Source organism: Leptosomus discolor, chromosome 3 (assembly GCF_034619465.1).
Source record: "Leptosomus discolor isolate bLepDis1 chromosome 3, bLepDis1.hap2, whole genome shotgun sequence".
Classification (NCBI taxonomy): domain Eukaryota; kingdom Metazoa; phylum Chordata; class Aves; order Leptosomiformes; family Leptosomidae; genus Leptosomus; species Leptosomus discolor.
This window is the reverse complement of record NC_141393.1, coordinates 37,353,771-37,377,169: the sequence shown is the minus strand read 5'-3', so window position 1 is coordinate 37,377,169 and position 23,399 is coordinate 37,353,771. Positions and strand designations below refer to the sequence as shown.

Below are 23,399 nucleotides of genomic sequence, written 5' to 3'. Positions count from 1 at the left end.
TGGTATTAGTCTGCTAAAAAAAAACCAAGCAACAAAATTTGCACAGCTGGTGTTCAATCAAATATCAATCTATTTTGTGAAATAAAATAGGGACCCAAAAATTTCAAAGGCAAAGACAGAGGTACATGTGAACCTATATGCTTTTGGGTTACTTCATATCAGTCATAGTTTTTAGTTCAGGTAAGGCTATCAATCACTGGCAGAAGATTTTTTTTATCCTTTCAATTAATGATATCTATTTTATTTGTTGCTAAGTTTAATATTCAGGGAACTTTTAGATATGCAACTTCTGGAAAGGGATTTTTTTTTTTAGTTGCTGTAAAGCCAAGCATTTTGATTAGAATTTATTAAACTGTAGTAGGATATTAAACAAACCCTGTCAATTAGGTCAGGTTTCTCACACACATTCAAATGAAACCCCAGCTAGAAAAGAAAGAAAATGCAAAGGGAGAGAGAGAAAGGAAAAAGATGGGGATGAGAGGACAAACCAATCAGATTTGGTGTTACCAGCGAGTGGAAGTTTTAAAAAAAACAGATCACCGAGTGAAATCATACATTTACTCGGAGAGAGCATCCTTTGACATTGCCTTCTAGGTGATCTCTGAGCTCCTCCAGCTTTCGATGGAGCTACATGTAAACATCAGAAAATGAATTGAAAAAGCAACCTGTTCCCTTGTCATTTTTTTTCTTCTTTTTTTTTAATTTTTCTTTTGTTCTTTGTTTTTGTGGTTTTTTTTTTTTTTTAAATAAATAAATCACAGCATAACACATTTCTCACTGCCTCTGGCAAAACATTTCAAGACATCAAAGAACTTTGAACATCACAGACATACAAGCTCAGTAAACTTGGAATCAGGAAACAAGGTATTTTTGCTTGATTAACATGGCTCTTCTTTCAATACAGGAAAAAAATTCAAAAATCAAGGGACAGATCATTCTAAAGCTACTGAATCTCTGCTACATTGTTAATTTATTTATTTATTTGCTTGTTTATTGGTAAAACTGTGTTCTAGAATTTATTTCCATCAAAAATAACTTTTTAGAGGCAAATTTTCATGTTTCAGAACTTAAATTAGGATTTCCCATTTTTCCATAAGGATAATCACATAAGATTCTCTGTCTAAATATGTATTTTGGGTCATGAAATTAAATCATGGGCAATCAGATACAGAAATAATAATCCTAAATTAGGCGTCAGTGGGTATTCATAAAAATAATAGGTGAATCCCACCACCTAAATAAGATACATATTCTGCCTATGTACATGCATTACGCATCTAGAATTGTATGGGATGATCCATTAAAATGCACACTAATTACATACAATTTTCAAAAGCAGCATAGAAACTGGGGCTGTTTTGTATTTTCCTCCATGTGAATTCAGTGGTCCTGAATGTCTCTCACTGAAACAGTGCCTCATTGATGTACAGTGCTCTTCTCATCTACACTGTAACTGAAACCTCTTCCCAAAACACAGGATGAAAAGATAAAGCCTCACAGACAGTGAGGAATGCTACAGATGCCTCTAGCTATAACTTGTATAAATAAATAGCAACTGTCTTCTTTTTCTATGCTGAGATCAATTTAAATGGTGGCATTACTGGAAAGAGGTGCATAATTAATCCTTCCCCTCCCCTTCTTTATGCTCAGTGAAATAACATTTTCACAAAGAGCAGCTGTAGAGCAGTGTTAGAGAACAGAGAGGATGGCTTGTCCTGGAACAAAGGCAATACGCTTACGTACAAAACCAAAACAAAAGATCAAAAACCAAGAAGGCAGGAAAGGCAAGGAGAGTGCAGAAGAAAAACGAAATAACTAGTGCTTGAGAAAGTGCTAAAAGGAAATAACGTGGAAAAAAAGTGAAAAATTGGATGGCCAAAAAAGAGGCAACTGTTGAGATGGAACCTTAATAGAATTGCTTGGACTGTGTATGATCAGCATCTTGGTATAGACCATGTCCTGTGTTTTAAACCATTTATTAAGGTGTAACACTATGCACAGTGGGTATTGATTTAGGTATCTGCTTGTTCTGTTAAGTGCTCTAAATATTTGAGTATGTTTATACAAACATAAAAAAGGCAGAAGGGATTAAATTATTAGCAAAACTGGCTCCATTCTTATTAGCCTCACATGAATCTCTCATTTCTTCTTTATTTACTCTGCCTTTTCCGATTTAAAGGCTAGATACGCATGCAATAGTCTTGTAATGGTCTTTTGCAGTATTAAATGCAAAAAGTGTGAGCACTATAAAAGTTCAATTATGTTTCAAGATGGGAAGCAGTAGCCTGAAGATGAATAAGTCACTTCTCCATGTAACAGGCAGTTAAGAGACAACAAACAACACAGATCAGAGAAGTGGTTTAATCATGATCACCGAATTACAGGCTCTTCGAGAAAGCTGTTACTATCTCTTATTTGTGGTGACATTCAAAGCTAACCAGCAGCCTGCCTTCAGTAGGTTGTTCTATGTGTAGCACAGAAACAAACAAAATGTGACCCAACAGCAATAAGAATACTGAAATAAAAATCGATGGGATGGTGAGAAATGGAAAAGCCCCTTCCCTCCCTCCCCTCACCTCCCCCTTCAAAAGGAAAAGTGTAGGCTATAGAAGAAAACTTGCAAAATAAATGTTAGAAACATATTTACTTTGAGGGATCCAACTCTACTAGCAACTCCTTTGCTTTCATCCGGCCGTCTAATTTGCTACAATGGGGGAAGATGGGTAAAAAAGACAGAAGAATAAAGAAAAAGTGAACTTAAAAAAATTTCCACACAATCAGTTAGCAGTACATGCAAGACATCAATTTGACTCTCTGAGACACCTCTAGAGGACAAAGACACAGACTCTAATTTCTGGAATAAATGATGCTTTATCATGGCATTTTAAACTTTCTTTGTTGATCATGTTTATTTCAATATATTACCAATCTGGCACATCTGTTGCATGCTGAATTCACTAACATTTTTGAAAGAATACACATTACTTATCTGATTTGGATACGAAGAATAATGAAGTCCTAAAACTCTAACTGAAGAAAAAAAACCACCCTATACCTTCCACAAATCATACGATCATAGTATGCTACTACTGGGAGTGTCAGGCCTGGCAAGCATCATGATTGATACCCGACAGAATGCAATACAGATTCCTGTTGACCCAGGCCTAGAGATTTCAGCCACTGCTATCAAGATTCCCAGTTAAAAATTATGCTGCCCAACCAGAAAATTTTAATGCCAGACCAACATTAGATTTTTATTTTAAATATAACATGTATATAACCTCTCCCCCAACATCTCCTATCTGATTACTTTTCCTTTATTATATACATTTTTTTCATAGATGATGCAGAGGATGAAAGAAACAAATGAGGTAGCTGCTCAAAAGGCTTTGTAATGTTAGAAGCATATAAAATAAAATTCATTTACAGCAAAAGTTCTTTTCAGAATTGCTGAATCCAGTAAATAAACCTATTTTATTGATAAATTAAACTTGTGTCGTGTCATTTGAAGTAGAGAGGAAGAAGACAGTAAAAATGACTTTAGGGATATCCTAGTCTGAGTCAAGACCTAATTGAAAGTTTTTATTATCTGACGGTCGTTTCACAGCTTATGTAAAACAAAGTCCTGTACAACTGAGGCGAACCCTTTCAAACCACATTAACTGTGTTTTCTTTAAGAAATCTCAGCAAGGAAGCCAAAGACTGAATGAACCATGGAAATTCAACTTTGCTTTATGGTCTCTGGAGCACACTAGCAAAAGCACAAGTTAGATTGCCATCTTTGTTTTTATCTGACCCATCGAAAATGTAGAAATTCATATTCAAAACACAGTCAACTGTTTTTTACTTGCACTCGATTCTCAAGAAAATAATTGAACTAAGGAATAGATTAACGAGTTAAATGTTTAGTTCTGATAATGATTCTTATTTGTCCACTTGCAAAATACACTGGAAACATTTAAGTAAATTGTTTGCTCTCCTTTCCTGGGCTTATGGCATTAAAATAGTATCTCTTTTGAACTCTCAAACGAAACACCCACACTACTGTTTTCATGGGACTCCTAGGAAATCTCCAAGCAATTTTAGTACAGTGACCAAGAAAAAACTGTTTATTTATTTATTCTTAAATAAAATATGGCTCCTTTAGAAAACAGATTCAATTAAAATATATGCAGTTGTAACCTAGCTGCTATATTTTTCATAACTAAAAAAAAAAAAGAAAAAAAAGAAAGAAGCCTCAAGAAGGGAAAAAAGATCCTTGTTTGAAAAGAAAACAACAGGAGTTAGAACAAAGATACTTGACCCAATACCCTGGTTGAGATATTACCAGTCCCAGAGAGTAAGATGTAATCAAGTATAATCCTAATTCATGTTACTAATTTGAAAACTTTTTCAAAAATAAGATATTTAATTTTGTTATGAAAAATGAGAAATAAGAAAAAAATAAACGCTGATAATCACACATAATGACACGGAATTGGGACATTAAGAAAAATGCTACATACCACAGAAACTTGAGGAAAAGTTGTAAGTGACAGCAATATGCATCCCCCTTCAGGTAAAAAGTTTTTTTTTTTCTATTACTTACCGATGTGGGTATTGTGGCTGCTCAAGTTCTGAAGGTTTAGGATTCAGTCAGAAATGAGATCGGAAATATTACAGGTGCATATAACTGACATTATTTACTCTCTCTTTCTTCAAAATATATAGAGGAATATGTATGCAATGTGTACATTGCAAGTAATGAAATTATAAATGCTTGAAAACATAAATTACAAGAAGATAGCCTCAGGTCAACTTTTGTTTTACACCCATGGCACAGTTAATATACATGATAACATGTTTTCCACAGCAACCTTGCAGGATGCAACTTAGATGCTTCTCAAGGGATGAATCAGAGTGATATGAGTATTGCACAAACTCTACTACATCTGTTCTGTGAATTAAATAGGGTATTACCAAGAAGGCAAGGGACAGTAGGAACAAAACCCCATTTTTTTTTCATGGCAAATGCCACAGAAAGGAATTTAGGTTTATCCTATTGTCTCTCTGGTCATCTCCTGTATGATGTTCTAGAAGCTGACTGACAAACTATTTTTAGAAAATGGATTATACACTCCTTGTTTTTCAGAAACTCAGCTAGACACAAGAATCCCATCATGGACGAACAGTTGTAGCTAGAAAAGATTAGAATGAAAGATGTGCATGTAGGTGTTCTAAATCAAAAGTAAGTATACTTCTGTCCCCATTGGTCACTTGTGTGATCTAGAAACGAGTCCTTTGGTTTTTCTACTACCCATTTGTAAAATGAAAACAATACTTCTAAGCAAAACATAGGAGTAATAAAAAGAACCTCAACAGTGACTTTGAAAACAAATCTTTCTGCCTCAGGTTTTATGATTTTTTTTTTAATACCACAACACAAGGTAAATGAGCAGATTAAGACGTGAGGGTTTTGGAATCTGAGGGAGGAAAATAAAGATAATGTAATGAAGGAAGAAAGGTGTTGTGTAGGGAACATTCCAGGAAACTGGCAGGGTATAATGTGCTGACAGTTAAGAGAAATGCATTATATTTACATCCCTTTCTTATTCACAAGGGGATAGTAGTAGGAGTTAATAGCTAAAGATTAGCCACAGGTGTCTCTATCCTGGTATCTGAAGAACAAGGTGGAGTTACAATGGGAGTAGAATGAGATACAAAGCCAGTGGAAGAAAACTTAGGAAGCAGAGAAACCAGAACCAAACAGTGAGCAAAGAGTGCTCAAATATATGCTTAATGGACTTGTTAGAAGATGAATATAAGACTTAGGTCAAAGAACATACACTTAATGTCTTCTAAGCAGAAGTCTTGCATATAGTTTCATTATTATTCCTCTACTTTCTAAAAGAGCCCATAAGAAGTACCTGTTTATCTTCATCCCTGATTTTACTCCAGAAAAAATAATTTAAAAGACCTAACCTTAAATATATATAAACCAGCAGTTATACTCATCCTAAGGAAAGAACAGCTCTGAACAAACGGCTAATCTGAGATTCTGACTTTAGTTTGATTCATTTAAAGGAAGAGTTCCACAGCAGGAAAAATAATAGCCTCAAATACTTAACACTATCCACCTTAGACTCCTTTCCCTTTCTGTTCTTGCTACTCAAATGCCTGCTTACTGCTTCTGACAAAGAAATTATAATTTTGCAGGACCTAAAGCTTTCAGAAATATGTCTTCACATCCCACATTCACCACAAAGCCAAGCCTCTGTTGGACTTTTTTCCAAAATTCTGGCTAATAAATGTATGGTTCATAATGACAAAGCTTTTTTGATATGACTGAATTACTTAATTCTGAAACTGACTAAACACAACACTAGCAATGAAAACTCCTTACAGCAGTTGTTTAAAAAGATGTTAAATTCCTTATTTAATGGCCTGGGTATGCAATGTTGGAATCATGTTAATTATAAACAAGAGATTATACTACACAGCATCCAAATCAAGTTCAGATTATTTGCCATACACATAAGAAAAATGTAACTGTTCTCCTACTTGACCACTACCACAGAGATCAATGACAAATGGTGAATAAAGAAAACTATTAATATCACCTGTGGAACATTACATCATTGGGTCTGCAAATAAATGTTTTTTGCATTTGTCATATGGGTTATCTCACCTATGCCTGACAACTGCACTGACAAACGTTTTCTGTTTTCTTGGACAAAAATGGTCCCTGCTAGTTTCTAGCCATGGCTTCTTGTCACTGCACCTAAATAAAAGTTCCCTTGTGCTTTTTCAGGTTTTTCCAGTTGTACCTGCCATTACTTCCTTCCAGTTACTGTTTCATCTCAAAATGCAGGGCATTGTGGTAAGAAAGGAACGATCAGTTTTGGAAATCTAGAGCAAAACTGTGCATATGATGCTCCTACTTTGGTTCACTTCCTTCAACAGAATTCCACAACATACTCCAAATCTCTCCCTCCGCCCCACCCCCCCCCAAGAGCCATTCAACTGACCAAGGCAAAATATGGAAGAACAACAACAGGATAAACCTCTCCCCAGTCCAATGTAGCTTAAAGAGATGTTCTATGATTCAGTGTAAAGGTAGGTGGATGTATAAAAACATTAAAATGATCTTAAAGATAAATGCATTGAGGAGACAAAAACATGAAAAACTTATAGAAGAGAAACTAAATATGAATCATAATATATTCAAACAGCCCCCACATGACGGGGCTTTGAAAGAATACAATATAAAGTACAGGGATATTTAGAAGCTATCATCAATTTGTTATCAAAAGCTTGGAGGTTCCTCAAGTTGATATAGTGCATTCAACTACAGAAGAAGGAGGTCCAGTTGAAGAGAAACCATAAAAGCTATACTACGCATACTATTACACCATTCTGTTCCAGACAAATGTTCTTGAAATAGTTCACAAAAATTCTCACACAGTTCATGTTAACAGAGAAATGTATCTCAAAAGTATAACACAACTGGCAAAGATTTTATGTCAGCTGGCCAGGAATAAAAAACTTTATGTATTGGTCAGATGACATATGGGAAGCGAATCCAAAGGAAACTAAATCTTATGAAGATGGAAAATGCTTTTTCTGACCCTTAGCAATGTTCATCAAAGTTCATGGCATACAACAAACTGGAGATACATGAAGGACAGTGACATCCGGAAAAAAGGAATAAAACTGTAAATATTCCATGGCTGGCAAGAAGTCATTTTAATTAGTGAAGTAATTATATACTGCTTGTCAAGAAATTTGACATTGGGGACTGTGACTGCCAACATCCAAATATCATATAATAAAATACTGATACGGGTGGTACTTTTTACAAGCCTTACTTGCCTGATCAACAGTGGAAAATTCTGATACGGAAATCTGAACTCCAACTACAATTCTATTCTCTAATAAGAACAATGTTCTACATCAAGTGAGCAGTTTCTACTGCTAACAAACAGCCGAAAATATTCTTAATATTGCAGCAAATAAATTTCTTGTAAGTTAAAAAATGCAGTATGTATAACTTTTATATTCACGCATGAAAAACAGACTTGCACTTGAAAGTATTTTTATTTCTGCAGTTTTAGGCCAAACACCAATTAGATGGGGCTTCCCAAATAATTGGGGAGTATTTTCAAACAAAGGGAATACAAGCTCCTACAACAAAGACATACATTCTCAACCAATAAACATATTCACGCCTATGCATTATACTGCAGTATGGCATAAATGTTTTATTAGGGTTGCTACACTGCTTGAAAATGGTAAACCTACAAAAGCATAATGTACATGAATGCTAATGAATGCCAATAAAACATCATTATCATACCATCACAAATTTTGTTCACATTACCCACTTATCTTTTTAAAATGGGCACTACTCCTCACACTGTTCCATGTGCAGATGAGGGAATAAACACAGTGCAGGTGGACCAGTCAGTGGTAAAAAGTAATGCAATTTTCTTGCAGTTTTGGAGTTTAGTATGTTAATATAATCGCTAGATCAATGCTCACGCATAGTGGCAAAGACAATGTATCCACGTCCTTATACAGGAGATTTTGTAATATACTGGTAATTTTACACCAAATGTGGCAGCCTAGCTCTTTAAAAATACCTGTTGACTTCAGTGAAATTTAATGGTCAGAAATCAAGTCAAAAAGTTGGTAGGTAAAAGGCAGAGCCAGGGCAAAAGACTTCAATAAATACAAACAGTACATATTAGGCCACTCTTCTTAGTGACTCAGTGTCCTAAATCTCATTTAAACTGAAGCTCTGGGCATACGAGAATTGGGTCCTTACTTTCACTATGCGGTTAACAAAATACACAGGCTTTATGTTGCTGAAGACATGATGAGATTCTAAATGATGAGTAACAAAACTGAATGGCTACTCTTGGCAGAGGCATGGCAGGCCCAAGGGGATTGGTATGGAAATCACACAAAGGGCTCCAACTAATTGTAAAGAATGCTGGCAATCAGAACGCTTAATTAGCCTGCACAGACCTGTGTGCTATTGAGACCAGACTGCTTCAAGCAAATTGACTGAGAATAAGTTCAAATATTTAATGCTTCACTTAATTATATAGGGGACACGTACGCACAAACATATAGGGACCAAGTTTTACAGTAGGGTTTCCAGACTCAGCTTGTGTCAGAGCTTTCAGTCACACAACTCTGCTGTCACACAGCTGAAGTTCTCTGAACCCTTTTGTCCACTCAATGCTACCTTTCTCCCAGTTCTTCCTGACCATAGCCCTTTCTTTTCTCATATAGCTACTGCTGCCTCCTGCCTCCAAGCTACTTCCTACTCTTCTCTAAACCACTCTAAGCCCTGCAGCATCATCACTCAAAAGCCAGAAACACTGCTTTGCTCTGTTCCAGACCTCTACCACTCAACCTTTACATATGATTCTTCCTCAATCCAATATTTTCAATCCTTTCACTTCAGCCCCACTTTGAACATTTTCTCACTGGCTCCTGGCACATTTTGCTCCCTGTTTATGCCTGCAGCCTCATTTATTTGCTGACTTTCCCCACAAAGGAAAGCAGAATTTGCACCTCGTGCTCCTGGTAGACCTTTAAAAAAAACCAAACACCTGTCGCATGTATCAGAAATCTGTCTTGGCAAGCAGGGAAGAAGTTAATTTTTAAGGAAAAAAATAAAACCATGGTAAGTCCTAGGTGGTGAAGTTTTGAATTCTTTGTATATACCCTAACATACATTGTAAGAAAGGGGGTAATTAAAGCAGTAAGCAGAGAAAGTTGTTGAATTCAACAGGATGAACGGTATTAACAAATTTAGAATGGCTGTTTACAAGCAGGCTGGACAAAAGATTTTGACAACTGTTGTTTTGATTCTAAAAATCATTACCTTTTCCATTACCTTTGCTTTCTCTTTTCCCCGTACTGTTGATGCTTAGTGATTGTTACAATTTAACAGCACTATTTAATGAATGAACTTGGTATGTTAGGGATTGCAATAATGATTTCCAACCTTTCTGGATAAATTTGCTATAGGGCTTACCTCATCTCATTGCTGAATGACTACCTTTATTTGAGGTACTCTAAACTGTCATTTATTGCACTAAGATGATATAGAGTGGAATGACACCAAAAGAGCAAGTAAAGCAGCATTGACATAGTGCACACATATTCCTCGGGTATGGTTGCACAGTACCGAGGCTCAGCTGTGATAAAAGATTACGTGTACATACATATGCACAGATTTTATTCTTTTTTTTAAACCAATCACCCTGAGGAACAGAAAGGCACAGAATGAGGATTACACACACCAACAGGCATAAGGGAGACCATTGGACCTCATACAAAGCAGGAAACAATGCATGGGAACTTGGCAGAAGAATACTAAAGAGAAAGCATCTTATAGCTTTTTCTCAAAACTTTCTGGGGAAATACTTGCTAAAAATAGCTACAGTTCAAAAACTTGGGTAAACAATATGATGTAAGAACCTACTTGATGAATGAAACTCACAAATTCTGATAGGAATTGCTTAGGTTAAGTCCTAAAAGACAATGTCTTGTCTTTTCTGTCTTGGAAAGACAAATAGATGAATGGCTATATTCACATTTGATGCACTGCTGTGCTGATCTAGAAATGCAAGGGTAACATGATTCTGAGAACTAGTTTTTTTTGTAAAAGACAAAGTATATCTGCTTGGGCAAAAAAGATTCCAGAAACAAGACCTTGGTATGAAAGAGTTATTACAAAGAATTCTAAAAATCAAGATAAGATCTATGTCTCCTCTGTCTTATAGAGGGTATCTTGTAGGCTCCATGCAAACCAGGAGATGACACACACATTCTAGAGTAAGCGGCCCATATGAGCCCTACTTTCAAGCTCAATCTGTTTTTTAGATAAAAACTAGCTTCTTGGATAGTTGTTTTTGTTATCACATCAGACCAAGAATGATCTTACAGTTTTATAATATAATGAAATTGCCTAATTGCTTGACTACATGACGACAGACTTGCTCTCAAATGAGAAGTTTTTTAATATGGATGCAATAAATCCAAAGTGAACAGGTATTCAACTCAAGTAAGATGGATATTAAAAAAATATACTTTTCTGCATCAACAGACAAAAGTTTTATCTAAGGGAGATAAATGACCACCTTTCATCAGCCTTTTGCAAAAGTACCATTCTAACTGAAGATACTTTGACAGACAGCCAAAATAAATTCTTGAAGTGCTTTGACTCTGTTTGCTTGAGTGGAGAAGAGCAAAAAACCATGCCAAGAAGGCTACTAGGCCTAGACAGAGAGCCTCGCAGACATGAAACTAAAAGACAATATTTTGTCTAAGCTAGAAACTGTTAAGTAGAAAATGGAGTTAAAGGAATTTAAGACAAGGAGTAAAAGATTCCTTAAACATACAAACAGAAAACATAGAAATGCTATCATTTGAGGTTGGGAAGACATCAATGGTAAACTAGGTAAAGAAAAATAATACCTTGACTGAATTTCTGTGATTCTGTGTGTAATTTTGTTTAGGGATGGTAATGCACGATATGGGAACTAAAGCATAGTAATCAATGAGAATTAGTATAAAGCTGTCTTACTTTTGATGAGGCAACTGCTCTTTTAAACAGACAAAATGTAGGACAGGAACACACAGAAGTAAAACCAGAATTGTTGGGAGGGCAAGGAAATCGCTAGCTGGAAGGTAAAAATAGATTTTGCTGAAAGAGGAACAGGCAGAAGAGAAGTTATGAATATAGTTTGCAAATGAGTGATGTAGAAACTGACCTTATCTATTATTTTCAATAATGATTTTGACACAAAAGTTAGGAGTGCTCTCAGATAAAAATGGGAGGTATCATCATTACAGAATATTGAAGTAATCTCATCAGCAGGCATCTGATAACATTGAAGATTGCTGTAAAAGAAATGGAGTGAAATTTAACATGAAATTCTGAACTAACAAGCATCTTTGCTACATGGGCAAGGACTTAGCAGTTGGAAAAAAAAGAGAGAGATTATAAATCCATTGTACAAAACACCAGTAAAATCTCATGTAAGCAGGTATACAGTTCTGGTCACTCCAAGGAAGGTGAAGCCTACAACAAGTACAGGAAAAGACTTTTGAAGGACCCTTTTTTTAAAAGGATGACAATGACTGAGTTTGACTTAATTTATTGAAATGAAATCTGAAAGTTTCTATGCATCCCCTTTACAGGTCTACCTGAGAATCAAGAAACTGGACTTCAGGGACTACTAGTACACTCGTTAAAGAACGTACAACTTGAAGGCAATTCCATATTTACACCATCCATGAGACAAGCAATGTCTGTGCTTTAGATTCTTGCTTCTCTCTCACATCTTGCATCAGGTAGATGCTACCCGCTTCTGTGATGGAACCAGCGAACCTTTACTGCAGATGATACATTAACCACAGGAACATGCATGCCTTGAAAGAGCTTTCCTGGTCTAAATTTCAGGTTTGGCTCCCGTGAGCTTGTAACTGCTTGCTGCTGCTAGACTACCACCACTTTTTACAGCATTTTGGGTGGCATGTGCACATGAAATAGAATATTATTATACTGCAAATCTGTAGAAGCATGATATGATATCAGGATATGGCATGCAAGTAGCTTGCTTCAATAGCAAGATAATATAGATTTCTGCCCAAGAATACTCCTTGAATAGCTAACATATATTAAGAGTGGTAGAGAAAAAATGGACATGTATGGATGTGGAAGCACCAGAAAACAGCAGAAGGGATATAAGAAAAATGTGTTGATGGCATACGGATTAGTAGTTCATTTAGTTCACAGCACTTCATGCAGCTTCTGGGCATATCCAGTCAGTAAAACAAGAGGATCTAAAATGATTTACAGACTAAAACAAAGAGTTGAGCCACTGAGAGATGATGTTGGAATGATAAAAAGCAGGTTTAGACAAGGAGAACATAGGACAGTGAGAAAATCTTACATATTCAAGAGATGGAACCAGATGGAGAGACAAATATCTCCTTAACTGTCAGCTCCTGAAGAGCATAAAAGGCACATCCAAGACTGACTTAATGGAAACCTAGAGAAGTTGTGGAGAACTTGATAGCTTGTGTCCCACATCCTATATGTAATTTCAAGCAATCCTGACCAGACCAGGTGGGTGCACATATATGGATGCCTGAATGCTGGACAAACTACTGAATGCATGTTGTCTATGTAGATATGAAAGTGTGACCGAAATCCTTTTTGTTTTAAAATAACATCACCTACCTTTACTATAATATCTGGCACTGAACTTTGCTACACTGTCAATAATTTATTTACTATAATAAGAAAAAAACAACTAGAAGAAAGAGGATCGCTGTCTATCCTTGCAAGTATGTTTTTGAAATTTCTGATCCTTTTATCAAAAAAAGAACAGAGCAATAAGTGGTGTGGATTATTTATTATGTCAATAGTCAGTGAAGGAACAGAAACAAGACTGCCCATACTCAACTTATTGATTAAGATCAGGTTAATGTATGAATGGCTGACATTACAGTTTAGCAGGGACTGAGATACTAAAAAAGAGGAGCAGTGGAAAACCAAATTCCTACAAACAGAACATATGGCTATACGAAAATTCAGCACACAGATGCATAGTTTTACTCTTGAAATCATATTCCATAAAGAAACAAAAATAAATCAATTGGCATAGGTAATAGAGAACTAATATCCCCAAGGAAAAGAGAATGAATGGAGACTGGAAGTCAATACTGCTTCAAGAGGCCAACTCCAGCAAGAAATCAAAATGAACACCAGGCACCAACAGACTCAACAAACACCAGTGACAAGAGCAGAACTAGATATATGGAAAATGGCGCTACCAAGTATTTCTGTAGAGATGCATTTCTAAATGAAGAAACTGGATGAAAGACAGATGTAACTACATCACTGTTTGGAAAAAAAACAACCAAACAACAAACCAACCCACCTTCCTCATCTTGTGATATGTCAGAATTCAAACCAGAGATTTATTTTGGATAGGAATTGAAAATGTGGGTAAAGAAACCAATGTGAGAAGGATGCATATCTTTTCTTTTTCTTAAAGTAATGCCAAACTGAAGTTACCAGAATTTGAAAAAAACCACTTGGCATTTGAAGAAAGCATAGTAATTAACAAAAACACTTGCTCCCAAGACTAATTGAAACAAACATTTCAAGGAAGAACTGACAAGCTGATGCAGCATAAGCATACATAGATCAGAACTCATGCAATGCATGGGTGAGCTAGGACATCTGTACTGTAGGATACTCTTCTGTAGGGATACACATGCAAAATAGTTACCATTTGAAAAAAATAATTATTTTCAGGGAAAGACTGAGAAGCTTATTTCTGACATGTCTGAAGGTCTCACTGGACTCAGGAAAAGAATGGAATTCTGTAGCTTAATAAAATACCAACTGGTTACTAAGAAAGCGAAATGTAGGAAAATTTTGCACATTAAAGTTTCTTCATATGATTCAGTATATAACAGGTCTGAAAAGCTGATCCTATCAATTCAAGAATTCATGGATGCTCTGGATTGGTATAGGTAGCCAATTCCCAATTACTCTAACACCCTTCTTTAGCCCTGCTATAAACAGTTCCTGGGTACGACACAAGGAAGGGAACTGGATTTTGGCACTGCTACACTAGTTAATACAGACTCCGGTTACCAATGAATATGCTACTACTTCAAAACCATATATTTGATAAACAAAACTAAGTCAAATAGGTACCTCTACTGAAATTCAATGTTCTTAATTCAAGCTTAAACTTGATGACACAAGTCTTTATTCTGCCTCTCCAGAGACTTGTTGATGCTATTTTGATACTAACAAAATGCTCTAAAACCCTACCCCTTTGTTTTTCAACCTTCATATAAAGTAATCTTCCATTTTAGAAAGGATTTTAGTAGACCTTACTTTTATTATTTATGATGGGTTTTTTCTTCTTTTTTTTTTTTTTTTTTTTTTTTTTTTTTTTTTTTTGATATTCCAGCATACCAAGCTGCTTCTTTCGTAGTTACGTTGTCTCACTTTTGAATCTGTGGCATTCAGAGTTTTCAACTAACAAGCATCAGGTTTTTTAACCAAAATGTAAACTAAAAATTAGACTTGTTAGGAGTCAAACATCCACATGTTTTTCCAGGACAACAGAGTTCAAACAATGAGGAAAAAAGGCAATGATTATATAGAAACTATTCTAGTATATTAATTAGTAATTGATTTGAAAACCATGGCTGCACTGTGTTGAGGTGAACCTGGTAGGATTCAGTAAATTGACGTGCATTAGTAAGCAGGATTCCTCATCTAAAGGCAACTTGGGCTACTTTCTACTCCAATATACATTCTCTCAGCATCTCTTTTCAGTAAATATAATTGTTTGTAATCCTAGAATGTGCACTGAAAAAAATTAAGAGGAAGCAGAACCCAGAAACAATCAAGAAGACATTGGATTTTTAGCAGGATCATATATCTAAGCCTGTGTTTTACAACAAAAAGCAAGAAACTCTTGCAGTGCTTGGAGCGTGATTTCACTTACCTAGATCATCCTAGCAATTTAAAACATTCTTTCCACTCTTCCATGCTCCTCAACCATAGCTGTGCCAAAGCACTAGCTACTTACTCCAGCAAGGTCCTAGGTAGAAAAAACTATACCATATGGAACTTAATAAATCAAAAAGAAAAAACCTTACTTGGGAATTTAGTGTACGCATACAAACTTTAAAATATATTCACATATTGCCATATTGTTTTCACCTTGATGACCATCTTAAGATGACGTAGCAGGAATCAAGATAACAAATCTAAATTTTAATGCACTCAATGTACACAAAATATCTACCTTAGGGATTAACCTACAGCTTGCCAAATCACGTGCTGAACAGCATCTTATTATTAACTAAGAATTTCTGGTAAGCAACCTGATCCTTCTTCTACTGAAAAATACTGATTATTTCTACTGAAAACTTTGTAACGATAATTGACACAAAAGCGTCTTTCCAATGCTACCTGCTCCCATCTGCTACTGTCATTACTTCACATAGTGATTGTTTATGAAAAGTCACAACACTAGACTGAAAACATAAATCTGTAACTCATTTGACAGACTGGAAAACTTGCACCAATGTGCACTTTCAATATTAAAGCTATGGTTCATGACAGAAGGTGTTCAAAGCATCATTCTTCATTGGTAGCAAGCATGAGAGATGATTGAGGTAATAAAATATCTTTTGCCATAAATAATTTCATCAGTCTTTAATTTATTTTAAAAAAGTTTAATGCATTTTTCTAGGCTTTTTTATGTCAGAAAGTCTCTGCAGCTGAAGCATTTACATAAATTATAAGTATCATATTTTTACATTAGGAGTATTAGGTCTTTAGGCGAATGTCAACTTACAAATGACAAAGATTAACAGTTCTCAATAGCAGACAGCTATAGAAAGTTACAGAGAGTTATCAACTAGCAAAATTAAATGTAGTATGCTGCAAAGAAGGTGTGGATGGAGCAGTGGATAGATGAGAAAAGTAGACTTGCTTGCTCATTTTAGTTGTAAGACACAAGCTACACACTTCTTTTACGTAGGCATTAAAAGCTATCTATCACAACTACGAATATGTAAGGATGTAACTTAACAGCACCGAGGGTTTTATCTGACTCAGTGTAACTAAAACATGGATAGCTAGTGAAGCGACAGATAACCAGCAAGTAAAGTAGAGACAGACCTTTTCTTAAGTGTTGCAAATGAAGTAGCAAGGTGGAAAGAGAAAAAACCACTCTCATCTTAAAATTACTATAACAAGTTCCTTAGGATCCTTCATGATCAAAGATAACACTGAAAGAAAACTTGCACATTGAAGTGCAAGAACTGAACATCAGTGAGACTGATGATCTTGCAAAGCGAAATACTTTGAACACCTCTTGTCACTGAAACGTATTCCTGTTGATAATTTAAAACGTGTCCTTGGTCTTCTATACCTGCCTCATTTGACTTTGACACACAACATTGCCAAGAATTAAATATTGACTACGTCATTTATGTATGGGAGAAGTGGAGACTTCAACTTGAAAGCTGTAATTTTCTTTTATATGAATATCATCTCCCTAAGAGTAGAACAAAATTAGAAGTTTGAAGGAATGACTCAGTCATTTGCTCTGGATATATTCTTTTAAGTTATCTGAATTTACAGATCTAAAATTTTATACTGTAAGTTCAAAAAAAGCCTCAAGAGTCAACACTTATGCAAACATAAAAAAAAAAATTCTCCATATTTGTAAAAGTTATTTTGCAATAGGTAGTGTACTGCTTTTGTATCTGAAAAGAGCATGGCATTTAACTTCGTGAAGATGCCAACCAAACATATGCAAAAATATACTAAGATCTTAAAATGTGAGCAGCTACTGAAAATGACAAGAAAAACTTGGAAGCCTGTGTCATCCTAAACTTTCGTCAGGTGAGTATTCAAGCAAATTCATCTAACCTTGTTGAGAAAGCAGTAAAACTTTTTTAAAAAGACCAAAACTATACTGCAGAAGATAAAAGGATCTGTGACAATCACTATCAACTTTACGGTTGAATGACTGAAAAAGGGTGGACTGTTAGTGCAGTTTTGCCCCGAGTAAAACTTAGATTGCCTCTATATCTGAATTCATCCACTATAAGTATGGTTTCAATGGTTTTTGAGCCACAGTGGATTTTGCTTTAAACTCAAATGAAATTTAGAGAACAAGGAAGGTGTTCTACAGAGATTTATTAAAAGGTAACAAAAGCAAGATTGCTTAGTTTTGGGGATGTACCTAATGATAGACAGAGCAGTCCCAATGGAAATTTGTCTTGAGAAGTCCTGACCTCCCAAGAGCCTACAGTGAAAAATACAATTACTTTTATCTGGAAATTAAACTTTTGAGGACTGACTGAAATTTACATGTTCAAACTCATAATTTACTAGTTTGTTAGAAACAGAGATTTTCAGAAAATATGGAAGATAAAATGTAAACAGTAAAGCAAATTTAAAATTAAATGTTGCATTTTGTCCACATGATCTGTGTGTATATACAAACAACATTAGATTTTCCAAAACATAATTATGAAAAGGTAAAGACTTCTTCTAACAGATCAATCAAGAGTATTAGGAATGCACTCTCCCACACCTTCTCTCCAACACGCCCACGCATTAGTAACCTGCTACTTACATTCACTCAATAGACGTGCTCCCGCCATTGCAGAAGCTTGACTTTTTTTCTGAGACACACACACAACTTTCTGTTATTCAGCAAATTCAATAAGAGAGATTTAAGGGCTTATGTACATTTAGGACAAAAAAACCCCCAAGAAAATGGTACAACAAAATAAACTGGAATAAGTTGTTGACAAAGAAATATAGTGCCACTAGCTCTACGGCTAGACCACCACTCCAAACAATATGTATCATCAAAGAAAACAAAATTGCTTTTTTTTCCCTGAAACTTCCTCTCCTTCATTTCATTTCATGTACCCATGTTTTGGAGCCCTGAAATGAGTTCCTAAACCAGCAAATGAGAATATGAAAAGATACTCACTCTCAGATTAAAGAAGAAAAAAAACTCCCTGGAATATCAACTGGATGCTGAAGTACAAGTTACCTTTATCCTCACTACTCTGTGGACCAAGAGGTCCACTGTAAATTTAATTCATATTGCATTATTAGAAAGCCAGGATCCAGAAGGAAAAACAGAGTAAGTGAAGACATTTAGACATATTGACATCTTAAAGAGTATGAATGAACCATATTTCTTGACAAATTCAGATGATGTTTGAGAACTTCAGAGTAGTGAAAAGGACTGAATAAAAAGATAACGAGTAGGCTGTTTGGTTTTTTAAAAGTAATAAATAAAATGAACCAAGAGCTCTCTAAGTCGCAAAGAAGCTTATATTCTTGTGCAAAATCTAACCTCTAGGTTGTAGGAACAGATGAGATCACCTTACAAGTTTATTTCCCAGTTGGGCTTTCCTAGATCTTTCCCTATATCAGCTTGTACCATCCACTTTTGAAAGACATCACAGGAAAGCTAGACTAGCTAGATGTTGCATGGCAATTCCTGTTAGAAAGGTGGTGTGGTGTCACACATTTTGAACAAAACCTGATTTTGCAATAATACATGAAAAACAGGGCTTAACATGAAATACAAAGCATGATCCAATCATGCCAAGAGCTCATCTCAACTAATTTCCCAAACAAGAGTTTCAGATTTTTAATCTGTTTCAAAGTTCTTGTCGTTTCCTTCTGTAATCTCTGAATCTTTGAAGATAATCTAGAGGAGTGCATTCTGCTCCACAGCAGACAAGCTTTGTTCTCCTTCCCATTGTGATAGCTTTCCTGAAAATATATAGGCTTCACCTAAAGCCATTTCTTAGCAGTGCTGTCTCTTTTTTTAATGCCTGTTACTGGTCTCCTTTGGTTTTCTTTGGACACTTTTGTTTTGTCAACACGCATAAAACTCAGCGCTGTTTCTCTGTTTCATGTTGCTTTTCTGCTCCGAGTGTTCTAATGTGATAAGCTCTGAGCTTTTATTTTTAAGCCATCAGACAAGTGACAATTTTTTAGCAAAAAAATGAAGGAGTTGCTTGCAGATTGAATTCACTGAACATCTTCTTAAGAAAGGTATAGACTACATAACGAAGTTCAAGTATGCTCTCCATCAGAATAATTTTGATTCTATTACAGTGAAGGTGAGTACTGCATAAAACAATCCCATAGGCTAAACCAAAACATTTCTATGGGTGGTTGCCAATACATCTTGTTTGCTGACAGAAAAGAACGAGACAGCAGGAAAGAAGAACTAGCAGGTGCTGGCAATCACTTTAGCAAGCAGAATAATCTTCAAGGATCACGAATTAGATGAGGAAGAATGTTAACGTTTGCCATCTGCTATGGGTCTATTAGTATGTCAGCATCTGGTGCCACAGAAAGGTCTTTGTGATGTGAACCCACAAAGCGAATTCAGACAGAGTTTTCTTCTGCTAAAAGGAATCCTGCTGAAGGTAAACATTACAGGCCTTGCCACTGGTCAATTCACATAGTTTTTGATGTAAGCTATTTAAAGTTCGACAAAAAGAGAACATAACAGAGTTCACCTCAATGATTAAATAGTATAGTATAATCAGTAAGAAATGAATAATAATCCCACAAGGTTGGCATTAAAACTTTCTATTCAATTTAGGCTGTTTTTTGTTTCCAAATGTCAGGCAGCAAATATCTAAGTTTGAGCAAAACCAGTTGGTTTGAAAGTGTCTTAAACCGAACACTAATAAAGTGGGGCACAGAACTGCCCCAGCCCAGGCTAGAAATTTGCACATACATTTTGTCGACAAAATACTATTTGCTCAATGCTGTTACTCAGTGGCAGGATTATCTATGCTCCTGGAGATATTAAAGACATTCAGGCTGTTAACAATTTCATATTCATGATTGGTATTTCAAGAGATAACACGAAACTTCAGTAACCATAATGCATTGGTGGACCCACATATTAAATTCTGCAACAGTACACATGGAATGGACTACACTGTCTTGCATTGCCTATTACTTCGAATGATACAACCCTTGCATGCGAACCAACCTTGTTCAGCAGAGGCAATACATTAATATGACAGATCATATGTCTGAGCATGGAGCTTGTAAGGCATAAAGGAACTTACTTTTGGTGTTGGGCAGGATGCAGTGGAGAGACGAGAGGTGGCCTGGGCACGAGGAGATTCTGAAGGAGTAGTACTGAGGGAAGCTGTATCACGTGGGAGCACCTGAACACCACGAGAGATGATGGAATCTGGAATCTTAAAAAGAGAGATGGAATTACTAGTAAAATATATACTGTCTTTAAAATTTACTCAAAATCTTTCATGAAAAACATAGGAATACCCCACTCCTCAGTGTGCACACCTCCTCATACTCAGTGTTGGCAGCAGTTAATGGCACATTCTCATAATTTCAGTAACAAATACATAGCAAAAATACAAGATCATATTCTAACTAAGTAGCATAGAACATACTATTCGTCCTGAAAAACCTATGAATTTGACATACTACAACACAAAATAATAAGAAAGTAATGTTTTTCCTCTTAAGCCTCTGTTTCAAACTCAGTGATGACCAACAGTGATTACTACCGTGGCATGAAGAGGCAGACTTCCCATTCTCTAACTAGGGGACAATATTCTGAACTGAAAACCATTTATTAGCAATGACTGAACCCCTCTGAAGAAACGTCATGCAATGAGAAAATACTCTTCATTCCGTGTACTGAAGACTATTTCGCTACAAAAATTTCTGATGTAAGGTTTGTGCTGCAAAATCTACAGGCCTCTCTGGAGGGAGTACAGGCAAAAGCACTAGAAACCACCATCCAAAGCCAACAACTGTTTGACATGCATTCTGAAGGGAAAAATAAAAAGTCGGGTTTTTTTTTTTTTCCACATAATGTATTAGAAAGCAAGCTAGGAAAGCATATCCCTCCTGATGAACACAACTGGCAACCTGGTAACAACAGATGAGGAGAAGGCTGAGGTAACTCAACAACTTTTTTGCCTCAGATTTCACTGACGGCCTCCCTTCCCACACATCTTCTAAGGATGGGCTGCAAGACAGGGACTGGGGGAGCAAATTCCCTCCCACTGTAAGAGAAGATCAGGTTCATGACTGCCTCAGGAACCCAAACATACAGAAGTCTACGGGACCTGACGAGATGCACCCCAGAGTCCTGAAGGAGTTGGCTGATGTAGTTGCCAAGCCACTCTACATGACATTTGAAAAGCCATGGCAGTCAGGTGGAGTCCCTTGATGACTGGAAAAAGGGAAACATTACACCCATTTTTAAAAAGGGTAGAAAGGAGGACCCCGCGAACTACAGACATCTCAGCCTCACCTCTGTGCCTGGGAGGATCATGGAGCAGATTCTGCTAGAAGCTGTGCTAAGGCACATGAAGGATGGCGCGATGACTCGAGACAGCCAGCATGCCTTCATCAAGGGCAAGTCTTGCCTGACCAATGTAGTAGTCTTCTGTGATGAAGCGAGTAGATCAGTGGACAAGGGAAGACCTACGGATATTGTCTATTGCACTTCTGTAAGGCCTTTGACATGACCCCCCACAACATCCTTCTCGCTAAATTGGAGAGATATGGATTTGATAGATGGACTGTTCAGTGGGTGAGGAATTGGTTGAATGGTTGCATCCAGAGAGTATTGGTCAACTGCTCAATGTCCAGATGGAGACTGCTGACAAGTGGTGCCCCTCAGGGGTCTGTATTAGGACCAGTACTGTTTAATATGCCCATCAGTGGTATAGACAGCTTGCAGAAGACACCAAGCTGAGTAGTGGGGTTCACATGCCTGAGGGACATGATGCCTTTCAGAGCAACCTGAACAAGCTTGAGAAGTGGGCCTGTGTGAAACTCATGAGGTTCAACAAGGCCAAGTGCAAGGTCCTGCACATGGGTCGAGGCAGCCCACGGTATCTGTACAGGCTGGGGGATGAAGGGATTGAGATCAGCCCTGAGGAGAAGGACTTCGGGGTGCTGGTGCATGAAAACCTGAACATAAACCAGCAACATACACTCACAGCCCAGATAGCCAACTGCATCCTGGGCTGCATCAAAAGAAGTGTGGCCAGCAGGTTGAGGGAGGCGATTCTGCCCCTCTACTCTGCACTTGTGAGACGCCACCTGGAGTACTTTGTCCAGCTCTGGAGTCCTCAGTACAAGAAAGACATGGACCTGTTGGAGAGAGTCCAGAGGAGGGCCACAAAGATGATCAGGCAGCTGGAGCACCTCTCCTGTAAAGACAGGCTGAGAGAGTTGGAGTTGTTGGAGAAGCCTGGAGAAGGCTTTGGGAAGACTATTGCAGCCTTTCAGTATGTAAAGGGGGCTTATAAGAAAGATGGGGACATACTTTTTAGCAGGCCCTGTTGTAATAGGACAAGGGGTAATGGTTTCAAACCAGGTTTAGGCTAGATATAAGAAAGAAACTTTTTATGATGAAGGTGGTGAAACATGGAAGTAGGTTGCCCAGAGAGGTGGCAGATGCCCCATCCCTGGAAACATTCAAGGTCAGGTTGGACAGGGCTCTGAGCAACCTGATCTAGTTGAAGATGTCCTGCTCAACGTTGGTCTAGATGACCTTTAAAAGTCCATTCCAACTCAAACTATTCTATTTGATGATTCTATTTCTAAGCTTGAATTTTAGGAACAGATCCTTTAGCTGGTATTATTAAGCCACTTAAATAAATGGAGCTACAACAACTTACAACAGCAAGAAAGTGGTCGTCTTTTCAGTTATAGAAGTGACTCTTTCATTAATTTTTATCTTCTGTCTTTTCTGTTCAGTTTTATCACCAGTTACAAACAAAAGCGGTAGAAAACCGCA

General features: G+C 36.7%; 1 protein-coding gene across 11 annotated transcripts in view; it reads right to left on the bottom strand.

Annotated features, from left to right (window-relative positions):
* GPHN (gephyrin) overlaps positions 1-23,399 on the bottom strand; it is a 299,653-nt gene that overhangs the window by 73,450 nt on the left and 202,804 nt on the right. For 5 of the 11 annotated variants that reach the window (XM_086463532.1, XM_086463534.1, XM_086463533.1 and 2 more), the window contains 2 exons: positions 20,680-20,814; positions 2,648-2,704 (listed from right to left, as the gene is read on the bottom strand). In XM_086463532.1, the coding sequence (XP_086319658.1) occupies positions 2,648-2,704; positions 20,680-20,814 (192 nt within the window). Of the gene's footprint in view, positions 1-555; positions 628-2,647; positions 2,705-20,679; positions 20,815-23,399 lie in introns of all 11 variants that reach the window. The other 6 variants (XM_086463541.1, XM_086463537.1, XM_086463542.1 and 3 more) reach the window with 3 other exon arrangements.